This window comes from Oryx dammah, unplaced genomic scaffold, assembly GCF_014754425.2.
Source record: "Oryx dammah isolate SB20612 unplaced genomic scaffold, SCBI_Odam_1.1 HiC_scaffold_27, whole genome shotgun sequence".
Taxonomy (NCBI): Eukaryota; Metazoa; Chordata; class Mammalia; order Artiodactyla; family Bovidae; genus Oryx; species Oryx dammah.
Genome location: NW_024070211.1, coordinates 9,579,753 through 9,601,623, shown reverse-complemented (window position 1 = coordinate 9,601,623; position 21,871 = coordinate 9,579,753). Strand labels below are relative to the sequence as shown.

The window sequence follows — 21,871 nt, the reverse complement described above, 5'->3', positions numbered from 1 at the left end:
AAGGGGACAGAGCACAGATACACAGCCAGATATAAAGAAAACAGGTCACCGACCTCAGAATGGCTCAGCTTCTCTGGGTACCAAAATTGCTAGTGACATTTCTGTTATCCCTTAAAAAAATAAACCATCAAAAACCTAGGCAAAAACTGTTGGTCCTGTCTTTTACCACAAAATGTAACAAAAGGGAACATAGTGTAAAACTTAAATCCTTCAAACATTCCAGTTTATTAAGCTTTTAGAGAATTTCTGTCACCTCTCCTACCCCTCACCAATAAACCTAGACAATGAAAAGCAGGTCCCCAAGCTCAGGCAGGTAGTAAGAACCTACAGGCTAGTCAACAAAGGTTTACTAAGATTTGCCTAACACAGGTATTAGACACAGGTCTGAATGCTCAAGCAGAAGTACCAGCATAATACTACACCAACATGAAGAAAATGGGAAGAAGTCCTAGAGAAGGTATTTCACAGCTAGGTTTTGAAGCCAAAGTAGAACTTTGTTGGACATTAAAAAAAAAAAAAAAAAAAAAACCACAGGTGATAGGGGAGGAGTAATAGAGATGACACACACACCTTAAGCCAAAGGACAATGGCTTCGTGAGGACCAGGAGTTGTGAGGAGCTTAAAGGCACCCCTGAGTGGCCAGAGATGAGGCTGCAGAGGCATGCTGGGAGTGGTGAATGGCCCCACAATAGGTTCTGGGCTGTAGGTACAGGGAGCCAGGGCTTCCAGAGCACACACAGAACAACTAGTTTACTGCACGCTTGCATGTGGGTGTGCATGCGCACACACACACACGCACGTGCACACACGTGCGCACACACACACACACACAGTTTCTGGCAAGATATTTCACTTGCAAATTTTACTCAGCTTCCAGGGTCTAACTCTTCCTTGCTCCGGAACCATAAGACACATGAATCACCTTAAGACCTTGTTAATAGTGTTGGATTCAATAAAGCTGGTGTAGGGCCCAAGAATCTGCATTTCTCACAAGCCCCCAGTAATGTCCGTGCTGCTTGATAATGGACTGCATTTTCCTCAGCAACAAGGATCTGACTGATTCAAGTTTCACCATTAATCAGAACTCTGTTTAAGAAAAAAGGCACAGAACAGGGCTTGCTCCCATACAACACAAGGGAACCAAAGAACCATTCTCGTCAACTTTTCATTGTTGGAGTTGATGCCCTGCTTGGTGAGCTCCTTCAGCAGGCCTGACCTATAGATTTAACCACCTTCTCTCTTCCACGTCCTCCCTGCCCCTTCAGTTCACAACTCATCTATGCTTCCATCACAGGGAGGTCTGGGGGAAGAAAGGGAAATGGATGTCCATTTACACTTCTCCTTTTAGGACAAATCTAGCAAATGATAAATGACAAAGGGTTGAGACTTGGCTAAATATTAAAAGAGAATCAGACTGTCCATGCCTTTCCTCTGCTGGGCGGGATGCTAAAGGAAATATTTCATCTGAAATATCAGAGAAAACTGAATTTAAATTCTAAATCCAACCCTTAGTTTCCTATGTAAAATAGAAGTGATTATTAAACTTAGTACATTTCAATTCCTGCCCTTCCAGGAGGATTCACTATGGCTGAAGATCTTTTCCTGGCCTCATACCTGCCCTTTCAAATTCAGATTCTGTAAGAGTTCTCTTCCATTTTCTCATTCCAGATCACTATAACCCAAGCTCTCAAGATTTGAGAACATCACAGTAGTAAAGCTTGAGTGTGAATAGGTACCCTGTTGTTAAGTAGAAATGTAAAGGAGGGCTTGGAAACTCAAGCTATAAAAGAATACCTTTCGATAATTTAACAGATATTAAAAATCCTATTTTTATTTACTTCACTCCTGGCATCAACAACTTTCACTCCTGTCCAACCAGAGCAAGCAAGTATGGTCTAGATCTTCAATAGCAGCCTCTAAGGCTTTTTCAGTCAAGGATATAGTGTCCCTTTTAAGCTAACCCAGTGCCCTTGATTCCCTTCTCTTGTTAACTCCTGGAGGATGTGCCTGTTTATATCTTCCTAACACTCTGGCTGTCCAAGGGACTCTCAAGAATCTTCTCCAACACCACAGCTCAAAAGGATCAATTCTTCAGCACTCAGCTTTCTTTATGGTCCAATTCTCACATCCATACATGACTACTGGAAAAACCATAGCTTTGACTATATGCACCTTTGTCAGTAAAGTAATATCTCTGCTTTTTATTATGCTAAGTTTGTCATAGCTTTTCTTCCAAGGAGCAAGTGTCTTTTAATTTCATGGCTGTTGTCACCATCTGCAGTGGTTTTGGAGCCCAAGAAAATAAAGTCTCCCACTGTTTCCATTGTTTCCCCATCTATTTGCCATGAAGCGATGGGACCGGATGGCATGATCTTAGTTTTCTGAATGTTGAGTTTTAAGCCAGTAATTTCACTCTCCTCTTTCACTTTCATCAAGAGGCTCTTGATGTGGTGTTGGAGAAGACTCGAGAGTCCCCTGGACTGCGAGGAGATCAAACCAGTCAATCCTAAAGGAAATCAGTCCTGAAAATTCATTGGAAGGACAGATGCTGTAGCTAAAGCTCCAATCCTTTGGCCACCTGATACGAAGAAATGACTCACTGGAAAAGACCCTGATACTGGGAAATACTGAAGGCAAGAGGAGAAGGGGATGACAGAGGATGAGACAGTTGGATGGCATCACCGACCCAATGGAGATGAGTTTGAGCAAGCTCCGGGAGTTGGTGATGGACAGGGAAGCCTGGCGTGCTACAGTCTATGGAGTCTCAAAGAGTGAGTCATGACTGAGTGACTGAACTGCACATTGCAGCAGCAACTTCACTTTGTACCCTATCTGCTTTATACACATAAGGATCTTGAAGCTGAGGAATTCGGGCCAATTCAGCCGACTCCTCCTAACATGCCTTTCAAGAGTCCTCTTCACCTTTACACCCTTCCCTTACTCATTTCCTTCCCTCCAGCCTCAGAAATCAGGGCCTCTCCCTACCTTTAGAAGCATCCCAATAAACCGCTTCATGACAAATTCAACTTTACATTCCTTGAAAATACATTAGATGCAGACCACCTTTGTCCCTTTCCTTGGCTTCCAGAAATATGACACAACCCTGGGCCCCCTCCAACCTTTCCAGTTATGTGCTGGGCACTTCTACTCAGTGACCCCAAGCACAGTCCAGCGCGCCATCTGACTCCTCACTCCATGCTGCATGACCCGGGAGGTTTAACTATTAACCACTATGCAGACAGCTCTCAAACTCTATCCAGACTCAGCTCTTACCCGAGTTTCAGCCTTCTAAATTCCAACTAGTAATGAAGCATGCGTTTTTAGACATCTCACTGTATGGAACTTAACTTCTCCTCAAAGGTGAGTTTCCCTATTAACCTTCTATTTCTGTCAATGAGAGCCCCACCCTCCCCAAACCTGGGATATCAAGATTGTTACATTTTCCAGCCAGTAGAATCCACTTATTCCCAGTTCTATAGATTCTTTCCTGAGCACCTCACAATTAAGACTAGGTAGCTATGTAAATGAGCCTGAGGAGCAGAACTCCACTGAACGCTAGAATTATTCCAATAGTTTAACTCATCCCCTTGCTTGCAGACTACCCCCTTTCCAAACCATACTACACACCAGTGGATCATTTTTGTTAAAACATTAACTTCATCATGTTATTGCCCTAATTAAGTATCTGCAGGCCTATGAGATCAGATCCAAGTGGCTTACTTATCGTACCAGGGCTCCAGCCCCTGTGATCTAGCTTTCCTTCCTGTTCCTGCCCACCTCAGGAAGCTTGATCCTGACCAGACCCCCAGAAGTCATCCACACTGCACTCCACCCCCACAGAGCCTCAGCCCAGCACTTTTCCTTTCCACCCCACCCAAGACATCTGTAGCTAGTTCATTCTAATTAAACTTCTGCCATGATGTCTCTGGAGAAGGCAATGGCACCCCACTCCAGCACTCTTGCCTGGAAAGTCCCATGGACGGAGGAGCCTGGTAGGCTGCAGTCCATGGGGTCGTTAAGAGTCGGACACGACTGAGCGACTTCACTTTCACTTTTCACTTTCATGCATTGGAGAAGGAAATGGCAACCCCCTCCAGTGTTCTTCCCTGGAGAATCCCAGGGATGGGGGAGCCTGGTGGGCTGCCATCTATGGGGTCACACAGAGTCGGACACGACTGAAGCGACTTAGCAGCAGCAGCAGCAGCATGACGTCTCCCCTCTACGACTTTATTTTTTTATGCTTATTTTAAATTGATTGATGATTACTTTACAATATTGGTTTCTTTCATACATCAACATGAATTAACCACAGGTGTACATATGTTCCCTCCTTCTTAAGTCTCCCTCCCACTCTACTCTTTAGACATAAATGGATCACTGACTTCCCCAAACCCTGATAGCACTCACTGTAACATTTAGGCACACATTCTTCTATCTATTTTACCAATGAAACGGAGGAGGATCCCTGAGGGTTACAACCATATCACAGTCAGAATCACCCACCTAAGAGTTCAGGTTACCTCAGAAGTCATCGGAGTTCAACCCTTCCCTGATGTGTCTAGGCCTTCTATACAACAACCAGAGCAAATGGGGTGCCAGAATTTACTCCAGAGACAGGCAGTTTACCTACTTTTCTTTCTGAAATATCCTCAATCCTCCAGATCACAAAGGAATCTGTATGTCACACTTGGGCTTAGACTTAGAGGACTCAAGTAGTCAGAGGTAGTATAACTTGTGAAGTTTGATTTTTTAAAGATGATCACCCTGGTGATTATGTTGAGGATGGACTTGGAACGAAAAGAAACAGCTCAGGACTCTGTAGCAAACAAACACCGGGTGAGAGATAATGGGAGCCCGACAGAAAGGCAATGAGGAAGGACAAGGGATCCAGTGATGAGTGCCAGAGAGCGAAGAGTTCCCAGGGTGGAGCTGACAACGCAAGAGGTGCCTTAACCCAGGAATAAACTGGGTTTATCTCTCCCAGGTCTCTCTTCCTTCACCCATTTTCAACCCAGTCTTCCCTCCAGATCATCAAGAGTCAAACTGCAGCGTAAGTCACCACTATTACTCAAGTTGCCATTGTGGCTTCCCAGTCCAGTAGTTTTTTCTTCCCTTTTCAAAGGACTACCAAATCTCACTGCTATTCATTCAAGTATGATCTTAAAAACTACAGCACCACCTGAGAGCTTGCTGGAAATGCAAATTCTTGGGTTCTACCCCACAACTACTGAATCAGAATCTCTCTGGGTGGATGTCAGTAATCTGTGTTTTAATTAATCTCCAGATGATTCCTAATGCATGCTTAAGTTTGAGAAGCAGTGATATAGCCAACGTCCCCAGATCAAAGCTTTTAATCCTATATCCATTTTGCACCACTGAATGGAAACTCTATTCCAGGTACACCTGCAAGACTAACATGTAAACTTACAAATGTGCCTCAGTAAGAAAAACCCGAGAAGCCATCATTACTCTTAAGGAAACCACATACACTTGAATGAGTCACTTAAATAGAAGCTTTTCAAGATGCGACTATTCCAAGTCATTCTCAGAAATGACTATAATCAAAAGTCAGAAACCAATTTTCAGATAAGTCCCTTACAGATTTCACCCCCAAATAAAGAAAACTAAAGACTTAATGTAACACCATGAGATTTGCTCACCTACCCCTTACAAGAACTTTTGTTTGGGGTGGGGTGGGGGTGGGGGAGCCGCACTGTGTGGCATGTGGGATCTTAGTGTCCCTGACCAGCGACTGAACCTGTGGCCCCTGCAATGGAAGTGTGGATTCTAGACCCCCGGGCTACAGCAGGGAGGTCCCAAGAACCTTCTTAACATAAGGTGAAGTGAGACTATTTTACAAGATAACGACAAATCCTAACCCCACTTCTTCCTAGACCACTGTCAGGAAGCACAAATAAATTAATTCATCCTCTAAAATGAAGTTTGGGCGGTCCCATAACAGTCTGTATCTTGCACTAGCAGGGAAAACAACAATTTGGTAATATGGTCAAGTTGTTCCCTGTCAGCCATACACTTTTTGGATGAGCAATGAATCTGCTCAGGGGTACCTATTCGATGAGTTGGAACCTATTATATGACGAGCACTATGATAGCAATGAGCAAGACAGAGCAAGTCTGACCCTCCGTGAGCTTGAAATAAGTAACAGAAATTATCCTTGAGATGAGCACTGACAAGAAGCATGGGTGCTAAGACGGTCTACTGTAGTAAAGGAACTTGACGTAGTTTGGACTAGAGAGGATCTCTACCAGGGCTGTAAACCAGAATCACCCAGCGTAGCTTCTAGCAGGCCAAAGCCCAAGCCTTGCCCCATACCAAACAAATCAGAATTCTGGGAACCCTGGCCATTGGTTTTAAAAATCATTTGCTCCCCCAGGTAATTCTAACATGCAAGGAAGGTAGAGAACTACTGGTCCTGGGTATAATGAGACACGGTTTGGGGTACAGAGGTCAGTAAGACAATGTCTGCCCTCCAGGAGCTTTCTATCTAGTGGGAAAGACCCAACAACCCAGAGGTATTAGCAAAATGCTCTAGCAACATGGAGCAAAAACCCCTCAGATCCAGCATAACGCTTCTCTGAGCACAAGGATGGGGAAGTGATCCCAATGGATTATATAAGGTGCTTTTACCTGTGGCAGCAAGGTTTGGCTCAGGCACCTAATTATTCTTTATAGCTTTTCATATATCTTAAATATTGCAGGCTTTTAAAAAAGTAAAAATAAAAACTGCCTTTAGTCAGTGAAGGTAACATGGAAATTATTTAAGCTGAATTTTGAAGCTTAAAGGGTTTTTTGAGGAAATGATTCTGAAGATATAGTCTGAAATATAAACAGAAAAAGTCAGAAGGAAAAGCACCTTAGGCAAAGGGAAGACTGTGCGCAAGAGCTGGAAGCAGAAAACGCATGGGGCCCTACAGAAACTGAGAGAAGGCAGAAAGCAAAAAAAAAAAAAGGATGAAGCAGAGGTTCTCAGGGGCTTCCCTGGTGGCTCAGACAGTAAAGAATCCGCCTGTAATGCGGGAGACCTGGGTTCGATCCTTGGGTTGGGAAGATCCCTTGGGGGAGAGCAAGGAAACCCACTCCAGTATTCTTGCTTGGAGAACCCCCACAGACAGAGGAGCCTGATGGGCTACAGTCCATGGGGGTCACAAAGTGTCAGACACCACTGAGTGACTAAGCACACATACAAAGGTTCTCAGAGTGCCATTCGTGGTCTAGCAGCAGCAAGAATGTGCTAGAAATGCAAATTCTGAGGTCTCACTCCAGACTTACTAAATCAGAAAGAGGTGAGGAGGCAGGGATAGCCTTGGTAATATTAAGGATTTTGGATTATATTCTTAAATTAATCAAAAATAATTGAGAGGTTTTAAATAGAGAAATAACATAATCAGGATAACAGTAACTAAATGGTTTGGCGTTAATAGCTGAGCAAAACCCCCTCAAAATCTAATTTTTGTAATAATCAGGATCAGAAACCATACTGAGTCTTTAAATCAAGGGTCACAATCATAATGCCTTTAAGGCTAAGCTGGAAGGGTGCCTGAGTGGAAAGTGGGATGTGAAAAACTGAAGGGGCTGCCTTCCAGTCAGCAGAGCATCTGCTCTGGAGCCAAACACAAACACGTGCTGAGTGGAGGGATACACTGGAGAACCTAGGGCTCCCTTAACACAGCTGCTTAAGAAAGGAGCGGGCTCCTTGCAGGGAATCCTGCCTTCTCCTTTCTTCAGATGTGACTATTTCCCCAGCCTGGCTAGGCAAATCTGGCATCAAACCAGAATAAATTTCAAAGAATAAACCACTTTTTGTTTCTTTGTCTAAGTAGCAGAGGGATAAAAAGCAATTCAACAAACAAGATGCCAATAACCTAGCCAGTTCACCTCCCACATGGAGATTCTACTGCTACAGAACAAATGACCTGCTTGGATGAACCCAGGGCAAGAAGCCTGAACCTGGGAATGCTCCTTGTGATGGGCTACCCAGGAACAGCTCTCTCCTGGGTCCAAGAGGATACGGGCTACTGGCGTCTTCACTTCAGTAGGTCAAATCAAGTTCTTAGATTCAAACTGCATAAGGCTCTCAAGACTTAACATACAACGTGTTTGTATGCTAGGTTTCTCAGGACTAAAAACTACCAAATGCAGTTCAACCAAAATGTCACCAGAAACAAGCAGAAACTTTCTGATGAGGCACAGCTTACAGCATGGGCAGAAATCTACCGATCTGGGTTCTTGCTACAGTAGTACCTCACCCGGATTTAGCCACAGATGATAGGTGATGAGCGAGTGGTTGTGCAGTTCTGACTGAATCAGGTTAAAAAGCATATTCCAGTGAAGCTCAGGATGCAGAACAGGATTGTAACAGACGTTAATGAGAAGGGAACAAGAGTGATTCCCTTATTCAGACACTTCCTCCCCCAACCCCTCAGCTGAAATAGTCAACAGTCTCAGAAGGCCTAGCTGACAATGGCGACTCATCCTGGCCTGGGACGCCTGAATTACAGGTGCTGAGGGACTCCACAGACCTTGTCCTACTAAGGTTATGGCTTAGAGATCTTCAGGGGAAGCCATAGGGCCTTCATGATAAAGTGAGTTCCCATCTCCTACCTTAAAGATCCAGAAAACCATTTTCTTACAAGTCAGAATAATGGAAGAGACAAGCTTCAAATCCAAGTAGAATAAAACTTTCAAAAGAATCTTATTCTTACCTGCGGCTGAATTTCCATTTCCTAACTGAAGCCAGATTTGTAAGGAAAGGTTTGCTACCTACAATCTTCTCAAGACAGTCCATTTTATTCCTGTGCCCAGCCTGCGGGACTTGCTGACATGTAGTGACAGAGCTAAGACCAAGGGTAAATGCTCCCAGGACCAGCCTACTATTAAATAGTTGGTGTTACCTGCCTTTGAGTATCGAGTATAGTTCCTTAAAGGTGATGGTCATTAGAGCCGATGTTTACAGAGGGCCTACAAGCACCAACACTCTCTTTATACTGATTTAATATTAACCTCTCTATGAAGCGGGTACTTTTAGTTTCATTTTACAGATGCAAAAGCTAAGGCATGGACAGATTAAGTGACTTGCTCAAGGCTACAGTTAGTGGCAGAGTCAAAATGCAGATCCAGGGCTCTAGAGCCCAAGCTCTTCATCAGCAGACCATACTGTCTTTTCAGGATACTGTCCATCCATTCTATAAACACTGCATCAAGCATCTGACACCAAAAACTCTACTAGACAAAAGCACCTATTCACATAAAACAACTAGAAAATCTGCCTTTACTCCTCCATGCTCAAACGTGACAATCCATGCTGAACACACTCCAGATTCTACCTCCTAGCTAAAAGTTAAGACAAATACCTAAAAATTTAGCTTTCAAAAGTAAGATATAGAAAAAAGCAAAAAACACTGAGCTTTTTCTCAGCTTTGATGGAGAGCAGACAGTGCTTCTATCATTTCCATCTTCTCTGTCCCTCAGTTGCATCTGTGCCTTAAGAGCCCAAGATTTAAAACAAACAACAAAAAAAAACCCATTTAAACAATCTCTCTGAACAGAGATCACAAATATATTCTTCCCTGCGCAGGCAACCAAAACAGACATTCTATAAAGTTGGTCCACAAATGCCTATTCAGAATTCTGAGCTTGAATTTAAGGAATAGTTCATCATTCATTTAGCTCAATACCACCAAAACATCCAATCAGAAACTGGTCTTCCTTTGCTTTTCTCTCTGCCCCCATCAGCTTTCAGAGAGTGGCAGAAATACTCACAGGCAAGCTGGAAGGTCTTGACTGAAGACTCAGGTTCATATCTTCTTGCCCTCCCTTACTGGAGGTCATTGAGGGGGCTGAGGATGCCTGAGACCCAAATGAATCTTGAGATAACTCCTAAAATAAGAGAAACAAAAGCTGTGAGAGCCTGGTTATTGATAAACCAGGCCAGCGTGCTTCATGGCGAAAAGGGCTATGGGACTCTATCACACAGGGGGAAACTGGGTTTAAGAGACTGACCACTCGCACACAATACTATTCAAAGGCAGAAAAATATAAATTGTGGCTCTTAAGAATGTCAACAGTGGACATAAGACTCTCTGATGGCACCGCTGACCATTTATCATCACCAACAGAAAACTGCTCCTTGGGAACAAAGGCTCAAATCTAGCTAACTACAAATTGTATCTATCAAGGAAAGAGATCAACTGATTTCAAAACACCAACAAAAAACTCATACCAGAACCTCTGCATTAAGGTGAGTACTGCTTCCTTTAAAGGCGCTGGCCTGGGATGAGACTCCATCAGTGCCACCAGCGCACACTCTCTAGTGGACTTGTCATCACCCAGTCATTTCTCCTCTTTTCGTTCTTCAGAAAATAAAGCCCAAATTGTTATTTTCAGGCTTTATCACCTAACTTGTTCATAGACATGGCTACAAATGAATTTTAGCTATTTCCCAAAATCCATTCTCAAAAAAAAAAAATAAAAGTATTTGCTACAACTGAGAATGGGCTTCCCTGGTGGCTTACTTGGTAAAGAATCTGCCTGCAATGTGCCAGAAGACCTAGGTTCAATCCCTGGGTTGGGAAGATCTCCTGGAGAAGGGAATGGCTACCCACTCCCGTTTTCTTGCCTGGAGAATTCCATGGACAGAGGAGCCTGGCAGGCTACAGTCCATGGGATAGCAAAGAGTTGGACACGACTGAGCAACTTTCACTTTCACCACCAAGAATATTTTAAAGAATGTTATATCAGCCCTGATAGCAATTCCAAATGAAGGGGTCCAAAATATTTTGACCAGTAGCAGAACAGAATGGCAACTGCATGGGAAGTACAGTATAGTCTCCCAAAGTGACTGTTTTAAAAAAGACCAAACTCACTTGGATGCCCAAGTTCTGAATGCTCAGTTAAAAAAAAACAAAAACTAGTCCATTATCTTTTTTTTCTTCTCTGTCTATGCAACTTTCCACTGCCCTATTAGTAAAAAGAGCTACAAGTTTTTATGCAGCTAGTTCAGTTAGAGAACCAATTCGTGCGGCAAAGTTCTTGTGACACTAACCCCCGAAGCCTGCGGTTCACGTGGCGGGAGGGCGCATCTTACCTGCGGTGGAGGGAAGCGCTGCTGGGAGTAGGCAGTTTGCTGTGACTGCTGAGACTGGGGCTGAGGGTACGCAGCCTGCTGGGAAAGCGTCGAGGATGCTGGCTGCTGAGGTTGCTGCTGCTGGTAAGGAGACTGTGCCTGCGGCTGTGAGTAGGGGGGCTGGCTCTGGGGGTGCTGCTGGGTGCTGGACTGCTGGGAGGGGTATGGAGTTGGGGACGGCTGATGGGGAGGCTGGGACGGCTGCTGGGAGTACGGAGGCTGAGAGGACTGGAGCTGCGGTGGCTGAGACTGAGGCTGCTGCTGATACGAAGGTTGGGCATGGGGGGTCTGGGATGGTGGCTGCTGGGAGTAGGGTGGCTGCTGTTGCTGGGGGTGAGGACTTTGCTGGTTGTAATATGGAGTCTGGCCCTGCTGACCATACCCGCTGGGGCCTTGCTGTCCATAAGGAGGAATCTGTAAAAGGAAAGGATACTTTTAGCACTGACACTTCTGAATGAAGAAACATGAGGTATTCTGTCAGAAGCTATGCCCTGAAGATGGGTACTGAAAGCAGGCAAGCCAAGCCTCACACTTGGAAGGCCCAGGGTTTTTCTACCAACCCTGTTAAACTGAGCCAGGAGGGTCAGCCAAGCTGGGTTACTAGGTTGGTTTGTTTACAGATGGATGACATTCATCCATGGAAAATTTACACTGTTTAATAAAAATTTGGGCAACTTACAAGAGTTCAAGAACAGCTGTCTTCACCAATGAGACTACTCTTTCTTATCATGGCCTAGACTGTTTTTATAAGCGCTAGGAATCTGTATCTTAGCCACAATGAAGAGTCACTGGCTCAGTCAACTGAAAACCTACGGTTTAGTAGGCTAGATGGTATGCCAATGACTAAACTACTCTAGTTCTCTTTTTCACTTTGTCTTTATTCATAAAGTATCTGAGAGCCTACCTGCTTACTTGTACCAGGCACTATTCTAGGCACAAGGGATACATTTGGCCAACTAGGAAAGAAAAAAGACCAATAAAATTCACCCCAAATCTCCTCCATTTTCTCAGTGGGGGTGAGGGGGAAAGGCAATTATACTTAAGGGCATACTTTGCTTCACAGTCTTAGAAGTAAAGTTAGGTTTAATATTCTATTCCTCACACCATTTTCAATATGAGTATCACTCATATATAAATTATAGAAAATGCTATCAAAACAAACAAAAAATGAATGGCGATAAAAAGATGGTGCGGATGGTCAGACAAAAGGAAATGAGTAAAATCTTAACGTCTGTAATAGCACCATCAGCACCTTTACTGTTCAATCTTCCCTTTTCCTGCTGCTCCCAGTCTCTCTACCTATTTACTGTAGACCAGACAGCTATATGTTGAAGGCCTTGAGAAACACAGAAGGCCTCTTCTCTCCTTGGGCTTCCCTAGTAGCTCAATCAGTAAAGAATCTGCCTGCAATGCAGCAGACCTGGGTTTGATCCCTGGGTCAGGAAGAGCCCCTGGAGAGGAAATGGCAACTCACTTTGTATTCTTGCCTGGAGAATTCCATGGACAGAGGAGCCTGGTGGGCTACAGTCCATGGGGTTGCAAAGAGTTGGACACGATTGCACTTCTCTCCCCAGGACAGGTGGTACGAGTGGTTTTTCTTGATAGCAGTGGATTGGTGTTCAGCTACTGCCTTTTTCTTTCTTTCTACCTCCTTCAGAGATAACCACTCAGTGGATACAAGCAGGCCAGCCAGGTCAAAGAAGACAGCTATGTATAGCCAGTGGCCGGGGAGCAGTTTTCCTTCAAGTATACATGCTATGGTGGCCACAACCTCGGCCTTGTACGTAGCACACTGAAATTGAGTCAGCTGGCCTATGTCCCTTTCAAGGGGTTTAGAAGCCAAAGACACATTCTGATCCTACAGCTCAAGACCAGATCTTGGACAGCAACAAGGGTTAAGGCCATTGGAGTCACCATCTACCTGCTGTGCATACGAGAGGCCGCCCATGGTACTCTGCGCTCGGCCCTGCATGGTCATCGGGTACCGCTGTGGGGTCTGGGACCCATATGGCTGCCCTGGGTACCCATGTCCTTGCTGCGGTCCTGATGGAGGTCCCTGTTGTTGCGAGTATGGGTTAGTCCCGCCATATGGCTGAGGTCTCATCTTGCCCATCTGATCCATTGGACTGGATGGCTACAAAATAAAGAGCATTTCATTAACCTGAAGCTTTGATGGCTTCTGGCCAATATGAACACAACCTAGGCATACAAGTCTGTGTGCCATAGAGGAAAACAGTTACTATGAAAAAGTAATGGTATATACCCAGTAACCCTTGGACAAGTCATTTAACCTTCTTCAGAACTAGATTCTGTCATATGTAAAAGAGGAACACCATCCATTTATGAAAGCATCTTGTAAGCTATATTCTACTTTATAACTCGGTTACTACTTGAGACCCAAGGAACAGGTCAGGTGTGGAGCAATGAACACATGGACTCTGTGATACAGAAAACAAGAACACAGGCCCTTTAGTTGGGAGGGCTTGGTGTCGCTATACTCTCCCATGATCTTGTTCAGTAATACCAAAACTGATGCTTCAACACTGTGGTTGGGAATTTAAATATACAAGCATCTAGGTATTTTTATTCTTTAAATAGTGAAATCTTATTTCCTTGCATAGCAGCAGCCCATTTGTACTGTGGCACAAGCTCTTAAATTTATGCTTTCTTCCAAATGGGTAACATAGCTAAGCTACCGTTGTTGAGGGAATTGTGACCATGAGTTTACTTAAAAGCCTTGTACAACTCAACTGAAAAGTTCACCTCCTTGAGAGTGGCAAGGTGGGTAGAACTTATGTCTCTTTAAAGAGCAAGATACAGAGGTACTGATAATGAGAGTTCAACTCACAGGTATTTGGCTACAAACATAACTTTCAGCTCTTTACGGTGTAACACGATCCATCAACTCATTCATTTTCTGACCTAACTTTATCTTACTGGAGCTGCACAGAACAGAGCCCTGGCACATTTTCCCCTCCCCAGCCATATCTACTGAAGGTGAGGTGAGGAGGGAGTGTCTCCAAGCACTTAACTAGGTACACCCTGGCTGCAGGGCAGGCCTGGACCTGACATAAAACTTGAAAGCTGAATCTTAAATTGGGGGTGGGGAGCAGATATTAATACCATGGACTTGAATATCAGTAACTTCAAATTAAGGAATTCAGAGGCTCTCAAACTTTAGAATACTTCAGAATCACCTGGAGGGCTGGTGAAAATGCACACTGCTGGAACCTATTCCCTGAGTCTGATTCTGGAGGTTCAGGGCTGGGCCTAGGATATGCATTTATAACAGTGCTCAGGTGACGCTGATGTTGCTGGTCCAGAGACTACCACACTTAAGAACCACTGACCAAGATTATACCAAGGGTCCCTTCTGGTTCTATTACTCTCTAATTAATATATTACTTTAGCCTTAAAAACAAAAGCCCTCCAAAATAAGGGGAGGGGGGTACTCAAGTAATTGGTTCTCTGTACATATCCCTTTTTTTTTTTTGGTGGCATACTACATCTAAATGTTTTATGTTAGAGGAAGTTGAGCTGTCTTGAAGAAAATGGCTAAGATTAAAAAGCCACAGAGACTATTCCTCTAAATATCAACAGAGAAAAAGCAGAAGCAAAGCTCTCTCAAATCTCAGCCTTAAAGGTAACACGAATCATGAGAATACTCTCCTCATAGTTTAGAAACTATGAGAATCATAGTAAAACCATGTCCCAAATCACTATTACATGTAAGTATCATTAAAGTGCTCTTTCCAACAACCATAACCGAACAATTTTGCCCAGTCCAGCCTTGGCATCAGAAGCTCCAACAACATTTCCGATCTTAATTTTGGAGCTACATGCATTCTTCTGGGAAGTTCAAATTCAACAACTGCACCAGTGAGTAATAAATATCATGTGATCTTCCCCAGATACATCTGGCAATGGAGCCAAAATATCACCGTTCTCTCTTACAAGGAGCTCTGGGGCTTACAAAGCCACATCATGCTGCAGATGACAAGGAGAGTCTCATTTATCCTAGACTGCAGCTGCTTTCCATGTGGCCCCCAGGCGAAGAAACTACATTGGCTGAACAGAGCCCAGCCCACTCTGGGTATCTCTGTCAGTCTAGGTCTCTCCAGCACACATGGGGCAGTCACTACCATGGTTACTACGGGGCTTCTAGAGCAGCAGCTATTAACCAGGGCTACAGATCGGAGCTCTCTGTGAAGCTTCACAAATGCCTGGGCCTCTCCCTAGAGATTTCAACTTAGTGGGTCCAGAAAGCCTTGGGCTCCCTCTTCTCAAACCCCCTAAGATCCCTGGATGATTCCAGTGTGTGCATACAGGACTGCACATGCACACTGAGATGCACAGTTTGAGTGACCTTAGTCTTAGTTCCTTAACCAGGGATTGGACCCAGGCCACATCAGTGAAAGCACCAAGTCCTCATCACTGGACCGCCAGTTCTAATGTATATTACGAGCTGAGAACCAGTGATCTAGAGAAACATGCCCAATAAAATTTTCTGTGTTATATAACTATTAAGTACTTCAAATATGCCTAGAGTGACGGAGGAACTGAATTATTTTTATTTACTTTTAATTAAATTGAAATAACCACATGTAGCTGGTGGCTATCATATCAGACTGCACAGTTCTAGAACACTCACAAATCATTTGCACCTCTCCCTGCTCAACAGCAGCTCCAGTCTTCCTACATACTACGTCATGTACAGTATCAAACGGAAAGAGCAAAGAACTCAAGTCAAATCGATAGACTTGGGTTCAAATCCTAACTCTATCACTGTCTGACCCTGAATACATCAGTTCTTTATCTAAAATGCACAGAACACACTTCACACAGTGCCTGGTACTTAAAACACCCAATGAACAGTAGCTGTTATCAATAATGATAAATCGTGCTTCTGCCTGGCTCTAAACTCCGCCACACTGTGCTCCAGTTCTTCACATTTGTCAGGCTTATGCCAAACTTTCCACTGTTCAGCTCCACGCAACTGTACCCCGCCCCACCCTCCTGCCCACAATGGCTTCCACCAGCAGAAACTCAACCGTTCAACATGAGGCCACTTCCCAATTCTTTAGCACACTCTGCTCTTTCACATTTCTAAAGGCTCTGCTGTAAAATCAGTCAGAAGCACAGGCTGCAGCACTTAGTTGTCCGGCTCACCGGCTGTACCTCTCAAGGCTAAGTTCTTGGAAGTCAGAGACCAGGTATTTTATCTTCAAAGTTCCCCCCAAGACCCCATCCGCAGAACTAGGGTTCAGGAACTTCAATGTGCCAGGCTGTCTTACTTTAGGAAGTGGTAGAGGATAGCATGGGTGGAAAGCCTAGATTAAACCATCGAATCAAAGGACCAGGGGCACTGCTAAACCCTAAACCAGGTTACGACTCTGAGGGCAGAAGAAAATGGGGATGGCACTGAAAAAGCAGAGGGGAGGGGAGAACAAGCATTCAAAGAGTATGAGCACATTTCTGAGGAGACTCGTGGGTGCCAACCTATAACCAGAGAGGCCATCAAACTACACAGGCGTCCACAAACACGCTGCTTAAAAAACAAAAAGGCTAAAGGCAACTTACTTTTTCCTCTCTCACATCAGGGGGACCGCACTCCCAATTAAGGACAGCTACTAATGTAGGGGCTAGTTAATAAAGGGTTCAAGGATTCTTCCACTAAGAAATTCCTTGCAGACTAAAAATAAATGCAAGTTAAAGAAATTCTTACTCTTAAAAAAAAATGAAATGAAGACATTTCCCTTTCCTGGACATGAGATTTCTGACCCCCTCCCTTCAACAGAATATGCAGCTTAGCAAACTAAAATGTATTCAGTTCAATCAGATTACTCTGGTCTCATGTGAAAGTTAAACATCTGTTCATATTAGGAGGGGAGGTAGGCAGGGACTGAATTCACACTTCTGACATTTAAAACCATTGTGAAAGATTTGTGACTTGCAGTTATAGATGAAATGTCATCTTCCAATCTTTCCTAACAGAGAAGGGGGGCCTTAAATCTTCACTCATCAGTTTTATTGGAAAGTAGCAATTGCAGACCAGAAAAAGATCCCTACTACATGCAAGACAGAAAAACCAGTATCAGCAGTCTGCAGGCACCCAGGAAGAGGCAGAGGATGGGAAATACCAAAGAGCCAGAGGTTCCACTCTGCGAGAGGAGAGGAAATCCTTTCAATGGGAAACCACGGGGGTAGATTACTGCGATTACACTTCAAAAGCAAAGGCTCTGCCACAAAGACACATAATTGAGAGGAAAATGCTGCCCCCTTGATCAGGGAAGTCGGCCCCCCCTGCTATATACTCTCCTGCATTCATAAAAATAAAAATAAAACAGAGGAAAAGAGCCATAAGAAAACCCCCATCTCCATTCACCATTTATCTCTTTCCAGATCACTGGACGTGTTACAAACTGCCTGCCAAATGAAGTGCATCAAAAGATGCTGTTTAGGGGCATCAAAAGGAAAAGGATGCCTGGCAGGCTGGACCCTTTGAATATATTCAGAACAAACAACTTACAGACTCACCACTTGCATAGAGTCCCCCTGCTCTAAGCAAATGGAATTAAAAGCCCCACCAGATCAGAGGGCTAAGAGAATCCCTTACAACTTCTTATTGCACCAAGGGAAGCCCTAACAACCTAAGAGGTTGCTGAGATATAACACACTTGACTTCCAAATTCTCTTGTGATCATAACTGATTCAGAAGGGAATAGAGAGGGCAGGGCCAAGGACCCAACTACCAAGCGATATACAATTCATCAAAACACACCATACCACATGGCAGGGGCAAAAGGAAAGAGAAACTTCTTAATTTTCTTGAAATAAAAGCTCCACTGAGAAAAGCTCCAGGTTTCAGTCCCAATCCAAAGATGCAGAAAGGAAGTGACCAGGCAGAAAACCAAAGGAGCCAGATTTAGTACCCGAGGACCAGCAAGAACGTGATCAGAGAGGGATGGGCCGGGGGCTGCCACAAATGCGTCGTCCATCAGCAAGCAGAAGTCTTTTGACTGCCACTCAACCCGTCACCCTAAATGCCAACTAGTTGGGGCCAGCAGAAACCTAGAGTATCATTTCTTACTCCTTGTGCTTTCAAATTTATTCCTGGCCAGATTTGTTGTATGACTTTTAATAATAACAATAAAAAAAAAGCATCCCTGGCTCTTTAACCGAAAGAACCCCCTAATTGATTCCCACAGTAATTAACCTGCATTTTACCTCAGAGAGCGGTAGTTAAGGAAGTCGGCACTGCTATTTATAACTCATCTCAAATTGAGGGCAGACTGCCTAAAATCTAACACATCCCAGCTGTACTCCTGTTTGAACTGGGGCCAAGGGAATTTTTTAAAGCAATCTTGGCACCGAATGAATGACACCAACAGTAAGAGAGCGCGAGTGGTTGTGTTGTGGTGACGTAGCACTGGAGGTGGAATGGGAGGGGGCCAGTGTACTGTGATCCCTCTCGTGCACGCCTGCTGCTTGCTGAGTCCCAGTACAGTAAGCTGGGAACCGCCCACTGAGAGCCAAACACAGGAAAAGGCTTTTCCTGTGGAACGCCTTGAAGTGAGAAACACATGGCTAATCTGCATAAACGCGAAGCCATACCGCCCCTGCCAGGAAGGTTAGTGCTCGTAATCTCTGGCCATGAAGCTGGCTGCCTGGGAGGACTTGGACTGGCGCCTGATAACCCAGAAAGAGCCGAGAGAACAGATGGGTAAGGACCCCGGCAGAAAACAGCCCCAGGTCACGTGACGCGCCACATGGCCCCGCCAGCACAAACTATTGTCTGGCTGCGGAGCTCCCATACAAAGGCACCCGGCCTCAGCTTCCTGTGATTATAGGGACGGGCCGCAGCTGTTGATCCAGTTCCCGGGTGGGACCCTCCCCTACTGAGCAGCATTCCAGGCAGGGACAAGTAGAAAAAGTTAAGGTCTCTCGGCTTCCCCACAAGCTCCACGTGGCCCCACTCAGATCTAAGGAAGGGCAGAGTAGACTTCCATAAACAGAACCACCCTTTGCACCCCGAGACACACGAGTTGACCAGCATAAATCATTCTCCTTGTGCTCCCCTCCCCAGCCACACAGACATCTGTATCCTCATCCCGTCTCCTCTCACTCCTCCAGCACGCTTCAGGCTTTGAAGACTGGTCTAGGGGCCCAACCCCAATCACAGAGAAACTGCCCAGAAACCTGCTTATTTAGTTCTATCCCAGATCCTGCCTCCAACAATAAGGAGATTCCTTCCTTTTCGTTTTGTCTTGCAGTTAAGCAGTCATTTCCCCACCGATAATGTGACCCAGGGCAGTAAGATTCTTTACTTCCTATCTGGTCTCACCAGAGGCATTCACTGACGATTTCCTGAATCTAAATTGATAATAAAAATCTCTCATCCAATCTACCCATACCTGACCCAGGAAATCAACCCACTTAGCCTATATGTCTTATCATTCAAAACCTGAGAATCACACCCCATTTTTCTACTTCACAAGAGACTGAAAATTCTTTCAGTTTAGTTCTAGTTCAAGTTCTCAACAAACTGGTCAGACGCCTGCGGTGTGAGAGGAATTACCAACCACTAGTTTACAACTACTACTCCAAAGAGACAGTTAAAAAAAAAAATTCTTTCAAAGTTCTGTACGTGTTCACACTGAATATAAATAAAAAATCCAAAGTCAATGAAAAGTTCTACCTACCCCCATTCTGTTTACCGAAGTGATTCCTGAAGATCGGGGCACACTACTCTTTGCAGCCTTAAGTAAGAGCTCATTTCAAAGTCATCGCCTAAAGCATCAACCTCAAGGAACCCCTAGGAGGGGCTGCAACCAGACAACAGACTCAGGACCTTCCAACCCCACTGTCTCAAAAGTGACAGAGAACAAGACAGGAGGCTTCTCTTGTCCAGGCTCAGAGGTATTTAGGCTGCTGTGCTCCATCCTTCCAAACCAGAAGATCAGGGGGTTAAAAGCAACAACCTCACTAAAGGCAGAAAACAGAGACCAGAGGGGCAAAAGTCATTGAGTCTTCAGATTATGAGAGCCAACTGTAATAACCACCTCACAGCTGTCCATCCAAAACAGGCATATGACAGAAAAACCACAACCAGGTGGCTGATATGTCTTCATTTCTTCGCTGGTTCCTGAAAGGGCCTTCAAATAAAGCAGCTAGAGCCTCAAAATAATAAATTCCCCAACAAATGATAAAGTTCTTCTCATTCCGAGCACTTTTATTAGCTACCTTTCACAGAGAAAGTGGTCTTCCAAAAATGATGATCACTTTTTTGAAAGACCAAACTTAGCAAACCAAATTCTCCCAATTTCCAGTGAATTACAAAAACCTCTAAGAAAGACACACATCTTCTTGAGAAAGGTACTATTAAAACATATAAATAAAATATATAAAACAGTGAGGCCCCAAGACAAGACTTCCCCGACGGCTCAGTGGTACAGAATCCACCTCCAATGCAAGAGACACAGGAGTTGCGCGTCTAGATCCCTGGGTTGGGCTGGGTTGGGAAGATCCCCGGGAGGAGCAAACGGCAACCCACTCCAGTGTACTCGCCTGGAAAATCCCATGGAGAGAAGAGCCTGGTGGGCTACAATCCATAGGGTCACAAAGAGTCAGACACGACTGAGCATGTAGGCACACAAGGCCCCAAGACAATAACTAAACAAGAATGAAATGCCATCGGATAAAATTAAACATCCCCTTCTTTCCAACTTTTTAATCTGAAGAGTGAGGGAGCAGTACAACGTGGTGAAAAGAGTAACCAGACAGAGAACGACCGGGTTTCCATCCCAGCTCTCTGACCAACTGGGGCCAGAGTGGCAGGTGCTAGCCAGGTCGCACCTTAACCTCCTCAGCTGCCCTCCAGCTTCTGAATCAGCAGCTCTGGGAGGGGGCCAGGAATCTCCTCAGGTGAATCTCAGGTCCAGTCTGGAAGCATTTGGGCTCCATGGCCTCCCTCCAAATCTCCTCCATCTCCAGCACAGAGCAACTGGAGAACTCAGACGCACGTTCGGTTTTCCTCAGCCAAACAACGGTCTGAAGAGGGCAGTGCCCGGCCAATCGAGCAAAACCAGGAATGGAACTCAGATTCCCAAGTAAGCAGCACTCTCAAAGCTAAGATTTCCCCAAATTGTTAATACTCAATCCCTGACTGTCTTGTCCACCTAAGCACCTATTACTAACAATTACTATAAGCTTTACTTATTTATCTTGTTCACTGTCTATACCCTAGAGTAGAACATAAGCTCTGGGAAGGAACATAAGACACCTGCATGTAAAACACACTTACCCACTTTAAGAGGGAAAGAAAGGAGACTGTGAAAGAGAAAGTGGGATTCTGTAGGTCCTGGCAATTCCTACCAGCATTCATGTTGAGAGGAAATGCTTTGGCTAAACAAGGTCAGTCCTAAGAGCTCTGCCTCCAACTTCTACATCAACAGAATAGAGATGACAGTAGTAGCACCCTCAGGGTTGAATGAAATAAGTTATTAAAACAAAACAACACAATACACTGTTCTTTAAACCAGCTGCACATGCTCCAGCCTCAGAGCCTTTGTACTCACTGATCTCTCCACTTGGAATACTCTTTCTCCTTCCAGGTATTAGCACAGCTCTCTCACGTAAAATATCACTTCAAACTGACCTCCCCGGTGCACCTATTCACAATTTCAATCCAGCACACTTCTCACAGCTGACCCCTGATTAACTTTGCT

At 44.6% G+C, this 21,871-nt stretch overlaps 1 protein-coding gene across 4 annotated transcripts in view; it reads right to left on the bottom strand.

Moving 5' to 3' along the window:
• The window catches only part of ARID1A (AT-rich interaction domain 1A), a 68,784-nt gene that overhangs the window by 30,928 nt on the left and 15,985 nt on the right, over positions 1-21,871 (bottom strand). For all 4 annotated transcript variants that reach the window (XM_040229560.1, XM_040229562.1, XM_040229563.1 and 1 more), the window contains exons 2-4: positions 13,066-13,278; positions 11,106-11,558; positions 9,782-9,898 (exon numbers count right to left, since the gene is read on the bottom strand). In XM_040229560.1, the coding sequence (XP_040085494.1) occupies positions 9,782-9,898; positions 11,106-11,558; positions 13,066-13,278 (783 nt within the window). The remainder of the gene's footprint in view (positions 1-9,781; positions 9,899-11,105; positions 11,559-13,065; positions 13,279-21,871) is intronic.